General features: G+C 34.9%; 3 protein-coding genes across 6 annotated transcripts; 1 reads left to right on the forward strand and 2 right to left on the reverse strand.

Moving 5' to 3' along the window:
• Positions 1 to 688: 688 nt before the first annotated feature.
• On the reverse strand, positions 689 to 22264 carry LOC6054705 (leucine-rich repeat neuronal protein 1). Of its 3 annotated transcripts, none has more exons than XM_038253253.1 (5): positions 22043 to 22264; positions 11883 to 12392; positions 5583 to 6349; positions 5135 to 5527; positions 689 to 1038 (listed from the first exon to the last, which is right to left on the reverse strand). In XM_038253253.1, exons 2-5 carry the CDS (start codon positions 11985 to 11987, stop codon positions 771 to 773), a joined length of 1533 nt encoding a protein of 510 aa, XP_038109181.1. In that variant the 5' UTR covers positions 11988 to 12392; positions 22043 to 22264; the 3' UTR covers positions 689 to 770. The 3 variants fall into 3 exon arrangements, with proteins under 3 accessions (XP_038109181.1, XP_038109180.1, XP_038109182.1); XM_038253252.1 differs by having other exon boundaries at positions 22007 to 22264; XM_038253254.1 differs by lacking the exon at positions 22043 to 22264 and adding an exon at positions 21850 to 21956.
• Positions 15993 to 22020, forward strand: LOC119766893 (microfibril-associated glycoprotein 4-like). 2 transcript variants are annotated; one of them, XM_038253256.1, is made up of 4 exons: positions 15993 to 16079; positions 16144 to 16474; positions 21597 to 21811; positions 21866 to 22020. In XM_038253256.1, the coding sequence occupies exons 1-4, from the start codon at positions 16003 to 16005 to the stop codon at positions 21981 to 21983; spliced, it is 741 nt and encodes a 246-aa protein (XP_038109184.1). In that variant the 5' UTR covers positions 15993 to 16002; the 3' UTR covers positions 21984 to 22020. The 2 variants fall into 2 exon arrangements, with proteins under 2 accessions (XP_038109184.1, XP_038109185.1); XM_038253257.1 differs by lacking the exons at positions 15993 to 16079; positions 16144 to 16474 and adding an exon at positions 21066 to 21221 and having other exon boundaries at positions 21275 to 21811.
• LOC6046323 (ficolin-1) lies at positions 16980 to 18005 on the reverse strand. The gene is made up of 3 exons (XM_038253255.1): positions 17798 to 18005; positions 17187 to 17732; positions 16980 to 17132 (listed from the first exon to the last, which is right to left on the reverse strand). The coding sequence occupies exons 1-3, from the start codon at positions 17884 to 17886 to the stop codon at positions 17015 to 17017; spliced, it is 753 nt and encodes a 250-aa protein (XP_038109183.1). The 5' UTR covers positions 17887 to 18005; the 3' UTR covers positions 16980 to 17014.
• Positions 22265 to 25063: the final 2799 nt, after the last annotated feature.

Genomic DNA, 25063 nt, shown 5'->3' on the forward strand with positions numbered 1-25063 from the left:
AAAAAAGGAGAAACATAATAATAACAAAAGTGTAGCCAAGAAAGGTTAAACAAAAAACAAGGGAAGGTTTTGTGTATCTTTGTAAATAAATATTCTGAAGAAAAAAAAAATAAGAAACTAACATGCAAATACACGTTAAACAAACACATTTAGCATTACCAGAATCGAAAGAGTAAACACAAAGTTTCTTTTCTAATCATCGTGTAGTTTAGTGCAAAAAAGAAAACAAACAAATAAAAAGTTGTACAGAGAAAAAAGATAGAGTCCTATTTAGAAGTTTAGCGAAAGAAAAAAAGAAACACTGAAACAAATACACACATACACTTTTTGCTGTATTTTAAGCAAGAGCCGCAGTACCAATGTTTATTCTCGCCGAAGAAAGAGTTCGAAGAGCGCGTTGTAATTATAGCAGCAGTTTGTGGATGCAAGTCTTCGGAAGAGGGACTTTCTGATTATAATTTCTATTATTCTGATTATTATTAATATTAATCTGTATAGGACAGAGCAAGAGAAGAATATTGTAACTACTAGAAACGAAAATACGTTATTTATACAAACAAAACATACAAACACACACACAAAAGAAGTTTTCCATAAAAAGAAAATACAAAACAAAAAAGAAAGAATGACAAATTGTCTTGTCGAAACTAATAAAATAATAAGAAATAATAACAAAAAAAAACGAGTATTTTTCCAGTTTGAAAAGAAATCCTCCCTGTATTTTACACTTTATTAAGTCACACACTGAAAAAAAAATCACCCTCACTCTCTTAAAAATCGTCATTGGTGGCTCTGCTGTAGAAGGCTCGCGAGTAGTCGGCAGGACCGCGCCGCACCAGCCCGAAGCAGCCTCGGCGGTAGATCAGGATGACGGCCGCGGTGAGCGGGATTCCTGCCAGGACACCAATCAGCAGGCCAATCAGGAGGGCACCGTCGCCGGCGGGGTTGTTGCCGTACTTGTCGCCGCAACGCAGCTGGCTGTGCTTGTGCTGCAGCTCCACCATCGACTGGCCCGCCATCTGTTGGGGGGAGGTGCAACTGGAAGGGGAGAGAGAGGGTAAAATTTTGCATTGAAGATAAGTTGTATAATTATTTAATATTTATTTTCGTTTTCGCATTATTTATTGAGCAATTTTCTACGAAGTCAGCCGATTTTGACTATTTTTCTTTATTGTATTTTTTATCAACCATACAAATCTCCATACAATTTTTCCAATTTTGGCAGCTGTTCATACAAAAATGGTACTTAAATATTCGAAAATCTGTAACTTTTTAAGGATTTTTTGATTGATTTGGTATCTTCGGCAAAGTTGTAGGTATTAATGAAATTCAATTTTCCAAATTTCGTATTTTTGAAATTTTTATTATAAGTTTTAGTAAACAAAACCCTGCATCTTTACAGCCATTCAGAAGTATGGACCAAAATTTTGCCGACGAGAAATGTTTTTTTAAACAGTGATTTTTGTAAGAAATTTAAATCTTGTACAAAATTTTGTTGACCTTTTTTATGTATTTTATTTGATTATGTGTACCGTTTTCGATATTCAGCCATTCAAAGTTATTTTTTGTCGAACAATTCCGGGTTTTTTACTTTTTTAAATAGTGTGCATGATTGTCCATTCCTGAAAATATTTCTTTCCGAAAATTTGCTATAAATTTGTCTCAGAGTCATTGAAGATTGGACCTCTGGTGGCTGAGATACAGCGGCTTAAAGAAAAAGAAATAGGTAAATTGAAGTTTTCTAAGTCTTACCCAAACAACCCTCCAATTTCTTATGTCGATATCTCAGCAAATAATGGTCCGATTTTCAATGTTAACAAATGAAACATTCGTAAAATTTTCCGAACTTTTCGAAAAAAATATTTTCAAACAAAATTAATCAAGGCTACCATCTAAAAAGGTTGTAATATTGAATGTTTTGCCCTTTTGAAATGTTAGTCTTGATTTATTTATTTATTTATTTATATTAACTGAAAACAATTTAAAATGCATTTTCCAACATTATTAATCACTTTGAGCATGATTGAAACATAACCCAATTGGAATTATTGGAAATTTAATGTTCCTTAACTTTGTACAACATATCAAGGCAGTAAAACTCGATCCTCAAAAGTTATTATTATGGAACATATTTTTTCACCAACAACAGGCTCGAGTATCAATAGCCACTCTAATGGGCACTTAAAAAATACAACTTTCTGGAAATTTTAACCTATAAATGGCTTTTATTCGAAAACGGTGAATTTTATCCTTAATTTATAAAAGTCCTTTCGACTCAAATAGAATTTCTAGACCAAAAATGATGTTTTGCTTCCACTTTTAAATCAATTTAAGTTTGATGTACGAAGTATTTTTCCGAGAACATTAAGATAAAAAAATTGGCTAGTCTGAAATTTGGCACTTTTAAAAAACTTTTTCCGACATTTTTCGGGGTCCGGCGAAATGTTTAGTCGGGGGTCTAGAGCATCTTTTTTGAAATTTTTATTTTATTTATGCATATCCATCAAATTTCTTATGAATATGCCTGACTCTAAATTATACATTTGACCTCATCCAGTCATAAGTTTCAAACCCAATTTGTCGAATTTCTAGCATTCATTGAACTACCTCAGAAATCCAAGCTGGGACTTTAATACGAATGAATAAAAATCTTTTCTTTGTTTTTTGTCAAGAAAATATAGTAAATAATTTCATTACAATCCTCTGATGCCATATAACACAAGGACATTTTAAAATATTTTCTAATCAGTCACATTGTAGAGAACACATTTCTGAACAGTTTCCATTTAAACATATCAATTTCGGCGTTCAATATGAACAGAGATATACCCAGTTTAGTAAGTTAAAAGGTGACTTTCTCCAAAATTCCTCGATTTAATTCCCATTCAAACGATGAACACTGCCTCTTAAGATATCTAGAACGATGAAGGTATTTTGTTTGAAACATGAAACTTATATCAAATTTTTATTAAATTTTTTGGAAATTATTTTAAAAACTCAGCAGGCGGTGTTAATCGTTTAAATGTATGTATGTATGTATGTATGATCCCCATACCCGCAGGCAACTTGGTCCTGGAACACATGTGAGCGCTAGGTGAACAATTCGATCATCTTTTACTCTGTAATCTGTACACCCACGTGCATAAGTTTTTTTGCATGAATTTTAGTGCTACAAATACCGGCGCATAGATCAAAATGGGTTCCCTCTTCCCTCCTCAAGCGCCGGAAATTTGTAGCGGGTGTAGGGACACTTCGCATAGACGCCCTTGCTCCCATCACGTCACTGAGGGTATGGAGCGACGAGTAATTAATAAGCATGCCCCCTCAGTCGAACCTTCATTAGAGAAGCAGGCAATCCACAACTCACAGCGAACGACCAAGGGAACACTATACCACGTATATAGTAAAATGGCGTAGTTGTCTTCATTGGAATGTATGAATGTTAGAATTGATGAAAGGGGTATTTGAAAAAAATAATGGAAAGCTCTCACCAAAAACACGAAATCTTCAAAAACAGCTTCACTCCAATCGTTTCGCCACGTTCCACATGAATCTTTAGATTTCTAGAGTTCTTGTCTTGAATCTGCCTTGATCAGCAGAACTTCCGGCAGTAGACCTGATCCAGCACGATATACAGCAAGCACCGCACGACATTGAAGTGCTTGGACGATGATCATCACCCTACCATCGTCAGTTATTTTTGATTGACGTTGTTGTCGGTAAGGATCAGCCATCAAACACGTTCCCAACGCCGTCCTGGATGTTATGTTGCAGGAACTTGACCCACAGAAACGCTTGAGTTAATGGCCACTTCGCAATTGTTGTTCCTGCGGCCTGCCTTTCTTGTTCCGTTGTCGTTGGACCAAATAAGTCATGTTCCATTAAAAAAAAACTTCTAAATTGGTTCCACCACTTCCACTGTAAATGATTGGCACCCGAGAAGTATCGAGATCTTCGTATTTTAACTTATTTCACTCATTTTAAAGAAAATTTAAATTTATCGGAAGGTCGAAAATGACAGCAAACAAAAAATGCGTCCGACCACAGGCACAGATTGCTTCGATCCCAGGCGGTGTTAATCGTTTAAATGGGAATTAAATCCAGAAATTTTAAAGAAAGTCACCTTTTAATTTGCTAAACTGGGAATACCTACCTCTTATTAAATTGAACCAAAATTGATACTTTTTATGGAAATTGTTCAGAAAGCTGTTCTTTAAAACGTGATTGATTCGAAAATGTTTAAAAATGGCAGAGGAATAAATAAAAAACAAAAAAAAAAAAAAAAGTTGGAACCTTTTGGGTAATACACAAAATTTATTTAGTCGTTTTGAGGTTTCACGCTTGGACTTTGGGGTTATTCAAAGAAAGCCAGAAATTTTATAAATTAGGTTTGGAAACTTTTGATTGGAGGTCAAATATATAACTCAAAGTCTCTTGAGGCATATTATAAGAAATTTGTTAGATACGCACATGAATCCATTGATTTTCAGCGACTTTTCTGAATAAATATCCTATAGATAATTACAAATAAAGTTGCCTTTGACCGCCTGCGAAATATTTCCATGCACCCTGCAAAATGTCGAGAAAAAACTCTCGGGTGAGTTTTCAAAAAGCCGTAAGAGCCACCGTGACCTCCGACACTAATTTTCATTTTTCTCCAAATTGAAACAAAATTTCAATTATTTTCAGTTTGGGGCACTTGAAGGATGTGTAGATGAACAATCTCAAGCATTTTTGAAATTTATTTTTCTAAGTATGTCGAATCCTGTTGCAAAAAGCAAAAAGGCTTTGTTTACCAATGGCTCTTACGCCCTTTGAAAACTAATCTCCTTTCATGGTGCCAAATATCAGTCCTGCCGATTTTTTTATCTAAATGTTCTCGGAAAAATACTCCGTGCCCAAGCTTTGGGGTACAGAAAATTTAAATATATATTGGTTCATTTTTTGATATTGTAATTTTGAACATAAGTTTCTGAGAAATCGTTATTTGAGAATTGCTTACTGTTCGGTGACACTTAAACAATTTAATCTTTATTGTATCTGTACACTTGAGTGGCTTTATCTCAGGGACGAAAAAAACAACCCGCGAGAATCTAAAATGCATTGTGATTGGAAAAACATTTGAAATACTCACACAATATTGTTCAACGTGTTCGGCGTCGTCTTCTCAATCACCGGCACCAGCGTTTCCACCAGCCACTGATTGTCGCAGTCGCAGTTCCACGGGTTCTGCCGGATGTCCACCAGCTCCATCTCGGCCCAGTGCGTCAACAGCTGCGCGTCCAGCGTGCTCAGGTTATTGTTGTGCAGATAGAACCGCTTGACGCGGGGCCAATTCTGGCGCGTCGGATCGTCCGGATCTTCGCGGGCAAAGGCATCGACGTGGAGATAGGATAGAACCGGATTGTTGCTGATGTGGACCTCCTGAAGTGCTTGCAGCCCACTGAACGCTCCACGGCCAATCACCTTGAGCGGGGACATGTAGGACAGGCTGAGGTATTCGAGGGACTTGAGGGCGGGGAAGACACTGGAAATAAATGTTTTAGAAATAAGGAATAATTAAGAAATCAAGGTTAACTCACTGATCTCCCTGAATGTTCCCGATGGGATTCTCGTCCAAACTCAACCACTTGAGCTTCTGCGCGAATCGCAGCCCTTCCGGGATGGTCTCCAGCAGATTTCCGGTCAAGTTGAGGTGAGTCAGATCTCCAATCGCATTCAGAAAACCTCCCGGCACCGAGTTCAACTCCATATAGCTTAGATCCAGAGAAAGAAGTGTCCTCACACTGGACAAGGCATTCTCCGTCAAAGTATCAATGGTTTTGAAGACGTTCGAAACCAAACTCAACTCCTGCAGATTCGGCATGTGCTCGAACAAATTCGCGTCCAGCGAGTGAAGCTGATTATATCCGAGTCGGAGAACCCTCAACTGCCCCAACGGTTCGTAATCGTCCGCCGAATAGGGACCCTCGAAAACGGCCGGAACCAGCGACTTTGTGGTCAGCATGTTGTACGACAAATCCAGCACCTCAAGTTTGCTCAACGCAAAGAAAGCCTTCTTGGCGATCACGGAGATGTTGTTGTGGCTCAAGTCCAACACTCGGACGTCCAGGTTGGGAAACACTGGTACTTCGGTGATGCCGTTTCGGTCCAGCAGCATGACGTCAACGGCCACGCCGTAGTCGTTCAAGCTGGCCCAGCCTGTGGTGTTGAACAGTTTGGAGGACAGCTTCATCGAGGAGCACTTGAAGGTTTTTTGGGGGGCGTCGCAGGTGCAGGATGCGCACAGCGGGTTCGGGAGTTTCTGGTCAGTGTCCTGGTCCTGTTTTTTGGTGGCGTTGGAGGTGTCCTGGAATGAGATTGTAGAAATTTTCATTTTGATTTCACCGCAATTTCGCAATTTATTTATTATTGACACTTCACCATTAATTTGGCATTCGTGTCATATTTCAAAAATATTTTCTAAAAATTAATATTCATTAAAAAAAAGTCTTAGGAAAAGGAAAAGTAAAGAAAAACTGACAAAAAATAGAAATACGCATTTTTACATTGGCTGGGTTGAAAATTCAATTGACTCTCAAACATGCCAAAAATTTAATAATTAAGACTTATTAGCTAAAACTAAATCATTATTTTGTGTTATTTTTCATACTGAGTATATCAAGGTTCATTTCAACTTGGATTTATTGTAAGCGAATACATTTTTAAACCTTTTTTTGCGTTTTGTGACCTACTTTGAAACTTTAATTAATTATTTTTCAATGAAAGCTTAATTTGAGTGACAATAATATTTGTTTGGTAGGGCCTTTTACTCAAAATCTACATTTTTGTTGTAGGAAAACTGATTTCAGATTATATTATTATCAGATTATATTATTAATGCATTTCAAAGTTAAATGAGACAGTTGCAAGCTATTTCCTAATTTTGAAAATTAAAATTATGTATTTCTTTTCCAAATTCAGTGAAAAATATGCTTGAAATTTAACAAAGAAAAAAAAACCCTTGCCCTCGACGTTGACAAGAACTTCAGATATAAACTAGTATTTATAATGCAAAAACAAGTATTCATAAGGCAATTGCAAAATTTATTTCAAATTTTTGTCCTCTCCCCCTTAAAAATTTCGTACATTTACATTTTGTACAATCACTTTGAATCTATTTAGAATACATTTAATAACGTTTAATTCTTCAATTTGTCATCAAATTGAGCTTTTGTAAGATATCAAAAAATAAATGATAGGAACGATATTTTCATAAGTTAATTATTATTTTACAATGTTAGAATGTACTAGTTTTTGTTTAAATACAAATAAAAATTAGGCTTTGATTCTGATTTTTACCATTTATAAAAATAATTCAGGTATTTTTTCAACTCACATTATTATCATTGAAAGCTTAAAAATATTTTTCAAACAGTATTTTCGTCAATTCTGAATGAATTCAATGTAAGATCATTTTGATATTTGGGTCAAATATGGCCCATCAGACCTGAAAGGGGTAAGGCTTGCCTTTGTTCTTTGTTTACGTTTAAAAATCATAGCTTTGATGTGTATTTTGAAAATTTTACTTGAAATTTCACTAACACTTGCAATATCAAGTTTTATTTCTACTCCAGATAAGATAAGTACCGTCAGTGGGGTCACCTCTCATAATTAAAAAACATGGAAAATCTTATATCGTAGAATTGTTCTTAGATAGTTTACTAACATTTTCCCAAAATATGGTGTGATTTGATGGACTCTACCTTAAATGTGAATCGTTTGAAAATTGACCAAATCTCACCCCTTAGAGGGGGTGACATTGGGTCAAATGAAACTAAAATGATGCTCAAATACAACGATATGGTAAAAACAAGTCATCCAACAGTGTTTCTTGTTCGAGGGAATCGTATTGACATGCTAAATTGTTTGAAGTAGAGATTTTCAAACATTTGGGTAGTTTTTGATCAATTCCAACAAAAATTTAAAAAAGTTGATTGTAGAGAGATAATTTTTGGCCAAAAACGTACCTCAACTTTAGACAGCTGCTAAAATAACAGGATTAGTTTTAGGAACGAGATTTTTTCAGCAAAGCCATCCTAAGATGTCCCTTGCACAACCCTTTTAACAGGATTTAGTTTCATTGAAAAGAATCTGAGAAATGGTAAAATCCGTAAAAAATCACTTTGACCCAATCTCACCCCCCAGACCCAATGTCACTCCCACTGACGGTAGTATGAATGGAAAATTAAACACTGACCTATTCAATTTAGAAAAATCACTGAGAAATATATTTGGAAAATTTTTGAACTGATTTTACACGTTTTTTTTCAATTAGGTTGAATAATTTCATTTTAAAATCAATTTTTAATTACCAAAAAACATTGAAAACTGTTAGTTTTGATTAAGCTCAAAATAATTTGTTATGTGACCTTGATTATGGTTTTAAAACAAATTTTGTTTGGCCTTTAAAACTGATTTTTAAATTGACCCAAAAGTAGCAAAATAAAAAAAATCAAAACCTAAACAAGATTCATAAATGTTTAAAATTTTAGTTTTTATATTTGAGCAACTCACTACGAAATCGGCCGATTTCGACCATTTTTATTTTTTGTATTTTTTTATTTGACTCAAACTTTGGGGGGGCCTTCCCTATGACCAAATAAGCTATTTTGCGTCATTGGTTCACCCATACAAGTCTCCATACAATTTTGGCAGCTGTCCATATGTAAATATTCAAACAGCTGTAACTTTTGAGTGAATTTTCTGATCAATTTGGTGTCTTCGGCAAAGTTGTAGGTATTGTTGAGAAAAAAATAGGTACACGGAAAAAATTTGCAGATTTTTTATCAACTTTTTCACTAAAACTCATTTCAAAATACATATTTTTGATTTTCGAGATTTTTGATATGTTTTAGGAGACAAAAATCCGCAACTTTTGAGCCATAGAGAAACATGGTCAAAATCTGCCGCCGAGCTATGATTTTTGAAAAATAGTGATTTTTGGAAAAATCGAGTTTTATGCAAAAACAAGTTTGACATTATTTTTAATGCAAAATTGAATTTGCAATCGAAAAGTACTTACAGATTTTTTGATTAAGGGCTCCGTTTACAATATATTACCGAAAGTTTGATTTTAGCGAAATATTTGCAGTTTTCAATTTAAAAATAGTGACCATGAGTGACCATTTCTAAACATATTTTTTTAAAGTTCAGAAAATTTGCTATAAAATTGTCTAAGATTGGACCTCTGGTTGCTGAGATACAGCGGCTTAAAGAAAAGAAACACGAAAATTGAAGTTTTCTAAGTCTCACCCAAACAGCCCACCATTTTCTAATGACGATATCTCAGCAATTAATGGTCCGATTTTCAATGTTAATACATGAAACATTCGTAAAATTTTCCGATCTTTTCGAAAAAAATATTTTGAAAATGTTTAAATCTAGACTAGCATTTTAAATGGGCGTAATATTCAATATTTGGCCCTTTTCAAATGTTAGTCTTGATTTAAAAAATTTCAAAATATTTTTTTCGAAGAGATCGGAAAATTTCACGAATGTTTCATGTATTAATATTGAAAATCGGACCATTAATTGCTGAGATATCGTCATTAGAAAATGGTGGGCTGTTTGGGTGAGACTTAGAAAACTTCAATTTTCGTGTTTCTTTTCTTGCCGCTGTATCTCAGCAACCAGAGGTCCAATCTTCAATGTCTCTTAGACAATTTTATAGCAAATTTTCTGAACTTTTCAAAAAAAATATTTTTAGAAATGGTCACTCATGGTCACTATTTTTAAAAATTGAAAAACTGCAAATATTTCGCTAAAATCAAACTTTCGGTGGCTATATCTTGTAAACGGAGCCCTTAATCAAAAAATCTGTAAAGTACTTTTCGATTGCAAATTCAATTTTGCATTAAAAAATAATGTCAAAATTGTTTTTGCATGAAACTTCGATTTTTTCCAAAAATCACTATTTTTTCAAAAATTCATAGCTCGGCGGCAGATTTTTTGACCATGTTTCTCTATGGCTCAAAAGTTGCGGATTTTTGTCCCCTAAAACATATCAAAAAATCTCGAAAATCAAAAAATATGTATTTTGGGAAATTGAGTTTTAGTAACAAAAAAAGTTGATAAAAAAATCTGCAAATTTTTTTTTCCGTGTACCTATTTTTTTCTCAAAAGTCCTCAACAATACCTACAACTTTGCCGAAGACACCAAATTGATCAGAAAATTCACTCAAAAGTTACAGCTGTTTGAATATTTACATACCATTTTTGTATGGACAGCTGCCAAAATTGTATGGAGACTTGTATGGGTGAACCAATGACACAAAATAGCATATTTGGTCATTGGGAAGGCCCCCACAAAGTTTGAGCCAAATCAAAAAATACAAATAAAATCCATTTCCGGTTTTGGTAGAGAATTGCTCATTTGCATTTATCTTATCTAGTTAATGTTTGTTTTTGATAGTCTTTGGCTTACTATACCACTTCTTATCATTACATTTTACCTCTCCAATTTTTTCATGTTTTACAGTCCCTTTTTCAATTTTCTGCTTGTTTTTCACAATTATCAATTAAATTGTAAAAAAGGGCGTAGAGGCATAGTCTGGGACACTATAAAAATTACTGCATGCTTCTTTTTAGTTAAAATATTGGAAATGTTAGTAAAAAATAAAGCCAAAGTTGACCCCTAAAAATAAGTTATTTTTAAAAACATTGATAAAGTCACATAAAACAAGTGAAACTTTCAGCCCTACACCCAGAACTGGGCATCGGCATACGAGAGGATAAAGAGCACGATTCGGTAGTAAAATGGTACTGTGTGCGGACTGAGAGGATAAATCCCGAAATTACCGAGAGTACTTTACTCATGGGTTCATCTTCAAAAAAAGTTCATCTATCAAAAAAAAAAGTACCGGTACCGAGACTCGAACTCAAGACCTTCGGCATATTGAACCGTGCCTTTGCCGTTTGAGCCACCATGGTTCGGTGATTAAGTGGCAGTAATTTGTCCATATAAGCCACTCAATAGGATGAACTGTTCCAATGAACGAATGAACACGCGAGAGGACTATACTCTCGCAAAGTAGCACTTTCCTCACGTTTCTTTTCGTGAGGACTATTCTCTCGTTCTTAAACTTTGGGTGCATTAATTTTCTCTGATTTTCACTAAAAGTTTTACTTTTGACTTACTCATAGAATTGCATCCTCGATTGTTTAATAAATCCTAATTAAACCAACCATTATCTCAAATGATGCATGACTCAGAGCGCAAACCAAACCTTGAAAACAGTCTAGCCTATAGCTCCACATATGATTTCATCAAGTGTCAGTGCCGATTTACAGCAAATTCTGAAAAACACACCTCGATTCATCCTTTTTTTTCTTTCTTGCAACTTGTCTAAAGTGATAAGGCTGTGCAAGGTGTGACTATATCGTAATCAGTTTATTTCGAGGGTTTCAAGGAATTATAATTGATTTCCAGGAAACCGGTTGAGGTGTTTGTTTTTCTCTAATCACTCACCAAAGGTTGCCAAATGTAAAGATTTTTAAGGTTAACAGGTTTGAAGGTGCAATAAAAAGTTCAGTGCTGTTCAAAACGCTATGTTTTGTTATTAATTTATTGTGATTTAGATTTTTGAAGAATAAATACAAAATAATACTAGAAGTACATTTCCGAGGTTGAACACCACTGCAACCCGGGCAAATTAAAACGATTTGCGTTAGGCAATAATGTTTACTCCCAGCACAGGTATATCGACACTACTATATCTTATCAGCACTTTGTGGCTCTTATCTGGTGGTGAATTTTATTTCCCCCCTTTTTCCATTCAAAGAGTGCTTAATTTAGAATCATTTAATAGGAACAAAAATCGATTAAACTTCTTGTAACTTACATCTTTGGTACTGTTGCTTGCTTTACTCTGGTCATCTTCAGCAGCTAAAACTAAGGTGCTGCAAACTGCCACTGAAATCAGCAAAACTTTGCTGAAAAGCTTCATTGTTTCGTTACTTTTCCTCTTATTTTTCTAAATCAAAATTCACAAGAATCACATAAATCACATCCCTCAGACTAGTTTCGCACTGTTCCGCTCGTTTCTTCGATTGGCATCCACTTAATGACTTCTTCTTTTTCTCCTTAACAATTTGCACTAATAACCTCCCCCCTCCGAGCTTAATCACTATGATTCACGATCTGCGCACTTGACTCAACCCTTCGAGGAGCAATTCGCCGTGCGTGGGACACTTTTCGCACTGCACTGGCCGCCACCGGAGTCGGAACTGGGCCAACCAACCTGGATCGCTCGGAGTCATACCGTGCGCTGATAAGAACCGTGCCAGCAGCATTTTATCTTATCTTATCACGGGGATAACACAGAGGTGTGTGTGCGATGAGTTTTTGGGTGCTGCAATTGGAGAGACAGAAAAAAACGTTTTGTTAGAGGTGAATTCACGAATTACAATGTGAATTAGATCGTGGAAGAGTGGGCACGGAAAAATTTGGTAGTTTGGAGGTTTAAACTTTTAGTAAACAAAATTTAGGTTAAGATTTTTTGAAGCATTCATATTTTTAGCAAATTATAACAAACTGTCATTTTAATATTTATTATAATAGAGAATAGTTTTCTTTCAATCGTTAACTTTTAAAAAATCTCAAACATACTTTCGAAATTCGAAGCCTTTTCTATGACCAAAGAGTACATTTTGTGTACTACGTCTTTAAAGGAATTTTATGCTCGATTCGGTGTCTTCGGCAGAGTTGTAGGCATTCGTGAGGACTATTCAGAAAAAGGTACAATTCCGAATTTTAAATTGACTTTTTTCACAAAAAATCATTTCCCAAAATCTGTATTTTTCGATATAAAAAATGTGTTCTAGGGGACAAATTCCGTATTTTTTGAGCCATAGCTAAGGACGGGTAAACATTTTGACATCGAGTGCGATTTTTGGAAAAAAATCAAATTTTATCCAGAAATTGTTTTACAGTTGTTAATGAAAAATCGAATTTGCAATCGAAAAGAACTCAAACGAATTTTGATAAATTGTATAATTTTCCGGATATGGCCACTTTAAGTTTGTTTTTTACTAAAAATGTGCAGTTTATCGATTTATTAAAGTAGTGCCCATGAGTGGCCCTTCCTAAACATATATTTTCGAAAAGGTAAAAAAAATTGTCAAAGACGCATTGAAGATTGGACCTCTCGTCGGTTGATCCCAAGTGTCACTCATTTTCGAATTTCTATTATCAAAGCAATAAACTATGAATCATTAGAGAAATCCTTTAGATTTTTTTTTGATTTTTTTTGAATAATGACTAGCTTTTTAAAAGTGCCAAATATTCAATTTTACTCATGAAGGAAAAGTACCCCGCTAAAAAATATTTTTGGAAAAATGAGCAAGTTTAATTTTTTTTCTTAATTGCACGGAATGCTAATTCTTGAGAGTAACCCCCTTTATGTTATAATTTTGTTAGAAATTATTTTTTCTCAGTTTCATCTAATTAGTCTTTTCTTTTTAACTCGTGATGTCGTTGAAACTATTGATTTGTTTTTCAATGTTTAAAAAATGAAACATTTGTGAAATTTGTTCATTCTAGGTTTAATAAAGACTTCCAACGCCTCTTAAAATATGAGTTTTGAGTTTGGAAAATACTGAAAATATTAGAGAAAAAACCCATTCATTAATTAATTTCTTCTTTGTCAATTTGTGACCCTAGCTTATGTAATAGTGTAAAATAACTGTGTAATATTTTTGCTTAAAAATTACGAAAATTAGGCTTGAAATTTGAAACCGAGACCATAGGTCAGGGACTAATACTTTTTTCTGTTTTTTTTCTGTTTACATTAATTTTTGGTAATGACAATATCTCGGCATTAATTTATCCAATTATTTCATGCTTATTTTTTAATTTTTATGCTAAATTTTTTAATAACATTTTTTGAATGATTTACGAAATTTCAATATATTAAAATAAATAGCCGGATAAATAGTTGACGAGCATCAGTTAAAAAATTAAAGCTTATTGGAAAACAATTAAAAAATTTAAATTTTTCAATGTTTATTTTTTGCAATTCTCTGTCTCGAGAACTTTTTGTCCAATTTTCAATGTCTGGAAAAGGTAAATTGAAGCAAAGTTCATCAGCTATTTGATATTTTTTTGCAATAAACATACCACATAAAGTTTCGAAAAAAATAAAGAAATATGCAATTTCTACCTGTAATGAACACTAAAATGTTTTAACCGGAAAACAGTACGTTTTGATTTTGAATTTCATAATGATTTGTTAAAAAATGTAAAAAATGCTTTCTTTAAATAAAAAAAAAATCATTAATTGTATCAATTATGATTCCGTTCAAAAAAATTGTCCATATTTCTTTGTGACTCTTAATTTGCCTTTTTTTCCAACTTAAAACTTAATGAAAAAAATCTTGTAAATTTTTTTGTTAAAAAAGTAATAGTTAATACTTTTTCTTAAGTGTAACTATTTTTTGCTGCACTGTCCCCAATCACGGCGTGTTTTCTAAAACAAACTTTTCAGAAAAAATAGTCATCTCCTGTGTGCTCCTAGTATTTTGCAAAAAATCTTCGTCGGAAGCACCAAGGAATTTTATAAAGATTTTTGGAAAACATCTTTTATTCTTGAAAAATGTTTGAAATATGAGCGAAACAGTTTTCAAATATACATCTCGATTTTAGTAAAATGTACGCAGTAATAAATGTGTGATTTTGGAAAGGTTGAATATTACCTCTTTTGTGATGTAATTTTACTTTAATTTAGAACAGAATGGTGGTAAAATAACACATTTTTCCAACATAAAAAATGTACACCTTTCCAGATGTAATATTATCATGTTTTTTTCACTGTGTATTTGAAGATCGATTAGATGATACATTTTCGTGTTTAAATAGCAAGGAATATTATATTCGGGACTATTTCTAACATTAAGATAATTTATTTTAAATCTAGCTTCCAGACATCACCTGAAAAAAAAGAAGTTGATGTCAATCAAGGGAGTTGTTGTCTTCTTATTTCAAAATTGGTAAATTTACGGACCCAATCCTGCAACAATAGTCAAATAGTCAAATTTTGTTGTAAACAATATGGCCATTTTGGGGGGGGAAAGAGGCTCGCAAATTAATAAGAAGTTTCGTAGAATTGTGAAAACGAATCCTTCATATAAGTTTTAAAATTTTATCAAACATAACTAATTCTATGAAAATAAAAACAAGTTTTTAATCATATTTTTAAAATTCAAAATAAGCAGTTCTTGTTGTGAACATAACAAATTGAGAATTTTCTCAAGCTTTTGGGTTGTTTCTACCATAAGCTGATCCTAATTTCTCTCATGATTTTTATTTTATTTTTGTTAGGTTTAGTTTTTTCCTTGAAGATTAAATCAAATTTGAATTATTTTAAACCACTTGAACAAAACAAAAAAATATTAGTGAGGTTTTGCATTCATTCGTTTTTTTGTACATTTTCAACATACATTTTTAGGAGTGCAAAAGATAATAAAGTTTGAATGTAATTATCTTTTAAACAACAAAATATACTTTCAAAATTGTAATCATTTGACGATCATTAAAGCCAACATTATGACATTTGTGCAATGATACAAATTTTTCAAAAAGTGATAGCTGGAATGAAGGTTATGAAAATCAGCAAAGGAATGGGTCGAAAAAGGTTGAGAACCACTGACTTAAGGGGATGAACAAAAAAAATGTTTCGACAGTTCCCGTAGTTTTGAAGATACTAAAATATCTGTAGCAATAATCTTGGTGTAACAAGCACTGGTTGATGTGCACCGTTAATCAAAACCAAAAACTGCAAAATTTAAACTCCTGTACTGAAAAAAAGTTGCACATTTCAAACATGCTTTCATTGATAAGGTTAGACAAAAAACTTCTTCTTGTTTAACGAGACAGTTCAGTGCAATCCATCTTGATTTTGGCATGCGCTTGCAAGTGTATAAAAAGACGATTTTTCTCTGAAAAATGGTTTGTTCTTTCTCACCATGAGGGCTGTAGTGTTACTGGAAGGTTTTGTATTGATTGCTTTCGCAGAAAGTTTAGCTCAAGAAACTGTTGAAAGGTATGATTTATTAGTAATGAAACACATGAAATGCCAAATTAGCCTTTTTTGTGATTATTTCTAGCAATCCAGATTTGCTAAGCTCCTCAAATCTACCCCAAACGTGTTCTCTAACCACAAATCGTCACTCCGGCATCCAGCTGATCCACCCACAGCCAGAGTTCCGGGATCCCTTCAAGGTGTTCTGCGATCAGGAGTACGAGGGTGGAGGCTGGATTGTGATCCAGAATCGTTACAATGGAGATGTGCACTTTTATCGACGGTGGAGCGAGTACGAGCGTGGATTTGGCAATATGAACGGGGAGTTTTGGCTGGGGTTGGGGAAGATTCACGAACTGACTTACTCGAGACGGTACGAGTTGCATGTGATTTTGGAGGATTGGGATGGAGTTCGGGCGGTTGCTTTGACTTTTTGGTGGCTGGACCGGAGGAAGGGTTCATGCTGAGGAGTTTGGGAAACTTTAGTGGAAGTGCTGGGGATTCTTTGAGAAATCACCTTGGAATGAAGTTTACAACTTTCGATGTAGATAATGATGAACGTGCTGACAATTGCGCTGTGGTTGTTTATGGAGCTTGGTGGTATAGGAATTGTTATCACAGGTATTTAGGTGCATATTTATTTGTATTTTTTAGTGATATATTTTTATTTTTTTTTTTCACAGCAATTTGAACGGCAGATATATGCAAGCAAACAATGTTACTGGAATGGTTTGGAGTCAATTCAGGTCTGGTTATTACAGCCTTAAACTCTCGAGAATGCTGATACGAGTAGTGGAATAAATTGTCTAAATCAAAGACAAAAACATTGTTTTAATAGACCCTCGATTTTTTCTTCTCTTCCTTTTAGTTGTAAAGGAATAAAAAAGAATAATTATAAATACATTTCTTAAAACATTGTTTTATTTTTTCTTTATTTTTTGAAAACGCTTATCCATTTAATCTACAACACGAATCAGCATTCGTGAGACTTTCAGACTGTAATAGTTTGGTCTGAATGCTGCCCAAGTCATCCCGGTTTTATTGAGGCCTTGCATGTGTCGTCCATTTAAGTTGCTAAAAAAACCATTTTTAAATATTTCATTTATGAATCAATTGTTGGAACTTTACCTGCTGTAGCAATTTCTATACCACCATGCACCGTATGTGAAGCTGGCACAATTTCCATCCCACTCATCATTATCTACATCGAAAGTGGTAAACTTCATACCCAAATGGTAACTTAAAGAATCTCCAGCACTTCCACTAAATGATCCCAAACTTCTCAACTCGTACATTTCTTTGGGTCCAGCCATCAAAAAGTCACTGTACCGTGCAATCGCCCGGATTCCATCCCAATCCTCCAAAATCACATGAAGCTCGTACCGTCTCGAGTAAGTCAGTTCGTGAATCTTCCCCAACCCAAGCCAAAATTCACGATTGAAATTTCCAAATCCGCGCTCGTACTCGTCCCAATCGCGGTAGAAGTGAACCGATCCATCGTAGCGATTCTGAATCACGATCCAGCCTCCACCCTCGTACTCCTGGTCACAGAACACCTCGAATGGATCGCGGAAACCTGGTTGGGGGTGGATCAGCTGGATTCCTGAGTTACGATTGGTCAACAGTGAGCATGTTTGGGGCAAACTTGAGGTGGAACTATTTTGCACATTTTGTCTGAAAATTGAATAAAATACAGTTGCAATTCGATCTTTGTAAACAAAGTTCAAAAATTCTACCACCTTTCATCTAATTGTACAGCAAATACACATGCCACAATTGTAGTTAGAAATAAACCTTTCAGTTCCGTTCTCAACGTTCCCAACCGCATGGTAAAACTGCAATAAACTCTCCGTCACTAAATCATGCCACTTTTTATCCGATTCACGCTTCTCCTAGTCGGACTTTGATGGATCGCGCCGCTTGTCAACTGTTAACACGACCAGCACAAAAGTAAATATCATGATTAAATTTTTGGTTCAATGAGCGACAACGACCCGCTCAGCGCTGATTGAATATAATCTCCAAAGCAGCAAGCGATTGGTTGCTCACGGCTCACTGCTCATCAAAATCTTTAAAATGAAAAGCATGGCCTGCTTTGCAACAAAATGTTGATTCCAAAATGAAGATTCTTCAATATGTTATAAGGCGTACCAAAAGTGTCTGGAATTAACATATTTTATCTTACGGGTTTAATGATGAATTTTGAAAACCCTCATACAACCTCATATTTAAAAAAAATATTCAATTTCAACCAAATAGATTTTTTTAAGAATTTGATTAGCTGTGCTTCGAATCGTACAATTACCACCACATTTAAACTGCTCTCAAAATTGCCTCTATGACCAGTTTGAGTGACATTAATTTAGATTAACATTGACACATAAAGTTGAAATGAAAAAAAAAAACATCAGAAGAAAATAACAAACCTTAAATCATGAAGAAATTTTGTTTTTCATGTCTTATAACTTTTCAAATATAAGGTCTAACTGGTTTCAGCCCTAGAGCAAAAAAGCGATACTCCAACTTTTCTTGTTTTTTTTTGTTTTAAATACTTTTTTATGAATTTGCAACAACAAATTTCTTGTGTCTTATTTTTCACTGTCGAACTTAAGGATGACCCTCAAACTACGCTAAAGTGATTTAGAATTTTTAAACCCAAGATGGTGGCCAATATGGTGGCGACGAAAAATTGAAAAATTACATTTTATTAGTTAATAGGCAATCAACTATTCAAATTTGACTCAAATGTGGTCACAGAACTCGAGTTTGATGTTAAAAGCAAGAAAAAGATTTTTTGAATAATCGTAACTTCGGATAAATATTCAACGGGGAATGATGACAAATTTCGCGTCAAAAATGTGTAATACCCAAGTAACATTTTTAAACCAACTAGCCACCACATAGTTTTATTAAGGTTTTATGGTAGCATCTTGATTGCTTAATAGTTTTATTTGAGCATTCACCGCAACCAATAAGCAAGAGCTAATTAATAGGTTCTAACAAGGTTGTATGCCTCGGACATAAAACCTTGTGACGATAAAAGCTAAATGGCTTTCAATAAGGTTTTATGAAAGTGTTAAGAGAGTCTTGAAAACTCAATGGCAATGTCATGCTAAACGGTTTTATCGCATGCTTCTTTAAAACCAAAGGTGTTTTGGCAGTCAAGTGCCATTAGGCATGCAAAAAGCTCCTGAAACAGCTTTTTACGCGGCCAATTAACAGTGCCTAAATATGGCGCTAAACGCGTGTTCTGATTGAATGTGATTGACCGCCATCTTGGTTGAAAAAATAGAGAACTGAGAAATTTGATTCAAATTTGACGAAAACACTCATTTATGCTCAATTTCTGATATAGTTAAAAAAGCGACAGATGTTTATAAATAATTTAAACATTTTTTTCCAAAGAATTGTAATAAAATATTTATTAACACTGAAAACTATGATAACAAATAATGATTTTCTATGAAGCGAGTTGATTTTTTGGCTCTATCTCCCTTACATTTATCAATAAAATTTCAACCGCAGCTGATTTTGAGCTACCAATTGCGAGAAATAAGCTTCAAATTATTTTGATTACCTTCAATATCTATTATTTATCATCGCCATTTTTGCAAACCATCTTCATTTTATCATGTGGCAAAGACTTATTTTTTGCCAAAAAAAAACCTATTTGGCATAAGAAATTTGAAGACGTATGAAATGTAATTTTTCCTTAACTCCTGACTAGGTTTTAACAAAGGTTTTATCAAAGCTTTGAGGATGTTGTTAGGATTCAGTTGTAAAGCCTTGAACTCCTTTGTAGGTTTTATAAATAGGCCGAGACAACCTTTTGCGGAGGTCCTTTTGGGTTTTAACAGAGGTTTATCAGGGTTCTGGGGATTCTGTTACGACTTAGTGGTTTTAATGTTGGTTTTGGCTGATAGATTTAATAGCGGTTGTGCAAGCTTTGATAAAGCCTAAAATGTTACTTGGGATTACATCAGGAACTGCTGAATTTTCATTTTTATCAGGTTCACATTTGAACACACTTTTTGGTAAAATTTCTCAAAAAGAGGTAATATTCAACCAACCAAATTTTCAACCATCCAAAATTCAACTTTTTTTTTCTGTGAAGTAGCTATTCAGGTATGTTAAAAATACCCCACAAGATATGTCTAATTTACTTTATAAATCTATTTATTTTTGCTTTAATTACTTATGATCTATTGAAGTGGCCAATTTTTACAATAAAATTGAGAAATTGTACATCAATATAAACCTTATTTCTCGACAGGAATACATTCATGTTTGGCACGTTCGTTTGACATTATACCGAAATTCCGTTCACCTTACCGATGACCATATTCAAATGATCGCTGTGATCACGCAGCATCGGACGAGCAAGACAGAGAGAAAATAAAGGAGAGAATAAAAAAAAAAGAGTGGCGTGGCGTCCAGTCGGGCCGCTGCTTGAGTGTCGAACTCGGCATTCGTTCGTTTCCACTTCGTGTGTGTTCACTGACGGTCGCTTCGTGCAATGACGATCATGATAGACGCGCTCAGTCAGCAACGATTGAGTCGATGATGGAAGCTGATTTTCTAGTTCTGATGTTTATTATCGTAATCGCAGAATTGCAGAATTTCTGCACTCAGTTTTGGCGCAGAATTGCAAAATTCTGCATGCATGGGAATAGACCTAATGAATCAATTTGATTCTCGATTTGTTTGTTGTTTTATTCATTTCATTTTTATTAATATTTTTTTGATTTTTCTAATAAATTTATCAACAAAATAAATAGACATATCTGGAGTTTTTTTTGAGAAGGACCAATAAACCAAATTTTCAGTTTTTGCTTTTTGGGTGTTTTTCAATACCCCTGACTCAAGGCGGTTCTAAAAACACCCAAAAAGCAAAAACTGGAAATTTGGTTTATTGGACCTTTTAAAAAATACTCCAGATATCACCATTTCTTATCACTACTTAGAATGAGCTCACAGCTTTACATGCATCAATCAATTATAATTTCTACTCCACGATACAAACAAAAAGATACCTCAAACTTAGTTGCACGACAATCGTTCTGATAGAAGGAGGTTATGATATTAAACCATGAAAGTGCTTCTAAAATTATTATGTTGTTTTATAACTTTTCAAATTTTATGTGCAGATGAGAAAATTGAAATGTGAGTAAGTTCCAAAGAAAAAATCAATCATACAATAATTTTTATCATTGCAGAACTTCACGGAACCAATCCCTACCCAGAACCTGCTCAAAAATCACAAATCCGCACTCAGGAGTTCAGCTGACCAACCCTCAACCAGGATTTCGCGACCCGTTCGAGGTGTTCTGTGACCAGGAGTACGAGGGTGGGGGCTGGATCGTCGTTCAGAACCGCTACGATGGTTCGGTTCACTTCTACCGCGGTTGGAACGATTACGAGCGTGGCTTTGGTGACTTGGAGGGGGAAATGTGGCTTGGATTGGGGAAGATTCACGAACTGACTTACTCGAGGCGGTACGAGCTGCATGTGATTGTGGAGGATTGGGATGGAATCCGTGCGGTTGCACGGTACAGTAACTTTTTGGTAGCTGGACCTGAGGAAGGGTACATGCTGAGGAATTTGGGAAACTTTAGTGGAAGTGCTGGAGATTCACTCACGAATTATGATCTTGGTATGAAGTTTAGCACTTTTGATAACGACAACGATTTGTATGGAGGGAATTGCGCTGTTCTTATGTATGGAGCTTGGTGGTACAAGAGTTGTGCTCACAGGTATAGCCTAAGCTGTGAGATTTGGTAGATGATCTTACTTTTTTTTTGTTCTAGCAACTTGAATGGACGGCACATGCAAGGCACTAACATGACGGGAATGCTGTGGCCTTCATTTAGATCGGGCCACTACAGTCTTCAACGCTCCCGAATGATGATTCGAGCTGTAGTTTGAATTAATTGCAAATAAATCCTAACCTTTCAGAACACAATCTTCACTGTCTGCAAACTCACATCGATTCTCTTCCACAAATAAACTGATCACAAAGAATCCAAAACAATCCCACGACAACAACATTCCGCGCACGTTCTCCGGCACCTTAACTCGTTTCGCACAGCATCTTCATTGACTTGCACCTTAACCGATCCCACAAAATCGCGTGCGCGCGCAAACACTTCAACCTTCCATTGACTACCGACCGATCACAGCTGGCCACGACGCGCGACTGCGACGCGCCATGATAACCAGCGGCGTCGTCGCTGCACAGTACCTACAGTTGCGGCGTCGCGGTTTTCAAGGCCAACTAGATTCTAGTCGCAGAACCTAGTTTTGCGGCGCCGGTATTGCCCTTATTAGTGGCGCTTGACGTCGAGCAGTGCTGTGGAGGTGGGTGTTGGTGCTCGATGGCGTGGAACTAAACTGAACTGAATGAAATTGAATTTGAATTTAGAGTTTGACAGTACAAGCAGTGTTGGGTACACAGTGATGACTTCACCGAGCTGGAGATCTTCCTAATGGGTATTGCAGATTGGGCTGAGACGCGAACGCATCGGTTTTTGGACGTGTTAACCCTTGATAGCACAAGATTAATTTAGAAAATATTACCTGAATAAAAATTGATCAAACGTGATCACACGTCAAATGCAAATTTCTAATTAAGTGACAACGCCAACCAGTTTAACTAGTTCTAGTTGAGGGTTGATGAGTTCCTTTTATTACTTTTGTATTTTGTGGTTGTGGGTTGACGGGAAGTCTTCCCAGTCACGGCGTTCTCGCAGAATTCTTACAGAATTCTAGCAGAGCGAAATTATTCTTACTAGAACCGTGCTATCATCCTGCCAGAACTTTGCAAGAATTCTCAAAGAATTCTAACTCAAATGCAATAACCGGTTCTAGCAGGAGCCGGCGAAATTAACCGGTTCTGTTAGAATCCTGCTAGAATTAAGCTAGAATAATTCTGACAGGCCTCCTGCTAGAATTCTGTAAGAATTTTGCTAGAATGAAATGGCAGAAATTTTCTGCTAGAATCCTGCTAGAATTTTGTAAGAACGTTCGAGCTTAAAATTCAAGGAGAAAATGACCCCCTAGATCTCAATTAAAACGAATTAGGAAAAATTTATCATGTTTCTATTTAATTTCAATAAAGAGAAAACAAGATGTTTAACATATTTATTATACACAACAATTTAACATTCTTTTACACTTGTGCTTAATCTATTTTTCCTTCCCTTCGGATGGTTCTTCAACGGCTTCTCCTGACGAAAGAGACTGGAGAAATTCACACTTGCCGTGACGGAAACGGAAGCTCTTTAACTCGATGTTTAATCTCGTAGCATCCGGGACGTATCATTTCCGGGATTTTTCTTGAAGTGATCTCCACTAAGCAGCTGCAGGAATCGAGGTTGTCTATGGGTCTGCTTTGTCTGCTGGGAGTTGAAGCTGTGGAATCAAAATCAAGTAAAATTCGCAACTTCTGTATACACAATCTATTGCCAAGAACCTTACCAAATTCCAGATGGCCAGGCTCCCAACGAAACATCACCGAATCGACATTTTTTTCCACTGAAAACTTACAACTCCATCAAGTTTTTCAACAAGATGGTGGTCACAATGCGGTTTGGCGAAAATGACGTCATTCTTGGCGAAATTTTTTCTGTTAGAATTTTCTTACAAAATTCTAACAGAATTCTGGCAGTACTGCTAGAATGGTTCTAGCAGGATTCTAGCAGAACCTTTTCTGCCAGAATTTCTCGTGTCTGGGTTTGATTGTTACATTCAACGTTGCTTTGAGAAAAGCTGACTCATGTGATGCCAACGAATTTTTTTTGTTTAACGTGTTATTTTTTGTTGTTTTTAATGCCGATCGGCTAGCGAGTTAAGAGATGCTTTGTTAGGGTGCATTGATCATCGTGGTAAGAATCATTAGGGTGACATTAAAAAAATCGACGTCAGGGATACCCCCTGACTCGATTCCTCAGGCAAAAATAAGTAGCTGTGCAAATTGTGAGCCAAATCGATTTAGGTTTAAGAGTCGCTATATAAAGAGCTGGTGAAAAAATCTCATACAAAAACGTCTTCTTAAAATCGTTAATAACTGGGTTAACTCGGATCGTTTTACAGTCTTGAACAAAGTTTTTTTGTCATGCAATTTGACATAAAATCTTTCACTTCCGATCCGACATATTTAACATCACCTTTGCGAATACCAATTTCAACTATAAAAAGCTATCCTTAAACCTTAACCGATTTTACTCTAAAACGGCACAGTTACTTCTTTTTTGAATGAAGAATCGAGTCAGATCTGTTAAGATTTTTCAAAATTTTCATTATTCTGGTCACCTTAATTAATGTGTTGAATGAGCAATTCTTAAGTTTGACATTTTAAATATAGATTTTTCAAAAATTGTATAACTAGTTTTTCTTGAGTATAAACACCCGCCTATGCCAAACAAAAACAAAAACAAAAACAAAAACAAAAACAAAAACAAAAACAAAAACAAAAACAAAAACAAAAACAAAAACAAAAACAAAAACAAAAACAAAAACAAAAACAAAAACAAAAACAAAAACAAAAACAAAAACAAAAACAAAAACAAAAACAAAAACAAAAACAAAAACAAAAACAAAAACAAAACAAAAACAAAAACAAAAACAAAAACAAAAACAAAAACAAAAACAAAAACAAAAACAAAAACAAAAACAAAAACAAAAACAAAAACAAAAACAAAAACAAAAACAAAAACAAAAACAAAAACAAAAACAAAAACAAAAACAAAAACAAAAACAAAAACAAAAACAAAAACAAAAACAAAAACAAAAACAAAAACAAAAACAAAAACAAAAACAAAAACAAAAACAAAAACAAAAACAAAAACAAAAACAAAAACAAAAACAAAAACAAAAACAAAAACAAAAACAAAAACAAACCCAAAACCCAAAACCCAAAACCCAAAACCCAAAACCCAAAACCCAAAACCCAAAACCCAAAACCCAAAACCCAAAACCCAAAACCCAAAACCCAAAACCCAAAACCC

The sequence above is a fragment of the Culex quinquefasciatus genome, chromosome 2 (assembly GCF_015732765.1).
Source record: "Culex quinquefasciatus strain JHB chromosome 2, VPISU_Cqui_1.0_pri_paternal, whole genome shotgun sequence".
Lineage (NCBI taxonomy): Eukaryota > Metazoa > Arthropoda > Insecta > Diptera > Culicidae > Culex > Culex quinquefasciatus.

Bases quoted from the DNA above. Each gene is read 5' to 3' on its own strand.
- LOC6054705 (XM_038253253.1), bottom strand. From the start codon at position 11,987: ATGAAGCTTTTCAGCAAAGTTTTGCTGATTTCAGTGGCAGTTTGCAGC. The intron at 6,350-11,882 runs GTAAGTTACAAG...ATCTCATTCCAG, and splicing joins CAAGCAACAGTACCAAAGAT to GACACCTCCAACGCCACCAA. The intron at 1,039-5,134 runs GTGAGTATTTCA...CTCCCCTTCCAG, and splicing joins AACACGTTGAACAATATTGT to TTGCACCTCCCCCCAACAGA.
- LOC6046323 (XM_038253255.1), bottom strand. From the start codon at position 17,886: ATGCGGTTGGGAACGTTGAGAACGGAACTGAAAGGTTTATTTCTAACT. The intron at 17,733-17,797 runs GTGGTAGAATTT...TTCAATTTTCAG, and splicing joins GCTGTACAATTAGATGAAAG to ACAAAATGTGCAAAATAGTT. The intron at 17,133-17,186 runs GTAAAGTTCCAA...TGGTTTTTTTAG, and splicing joins TATAGAAATTGCTACAGCAG to CAACTTAAATGGACGACACA.
- LOC119766893 (XM_038253256.1), top strand. From the start codon at position 16,003: ATGAGGGCTGTAGTGTTACTGGAAGGTTTTGTATTGATTGCTTTCGCA. The intron at 16,080-16,143 runs GTATGATTTATT...GATTATTTCTAG, and splicing joins GCTCAAGAAACTGTTGAAAG to CAATCCAGATTTGCTAAGCT. The intron at 16,475-21,596 runs GCGGTTGCTTTG...GATGGAATCCGT, and splicing joins AGGATTGGGATGGAGTTCGG to GCGGTTGCACGGTACAGTAA.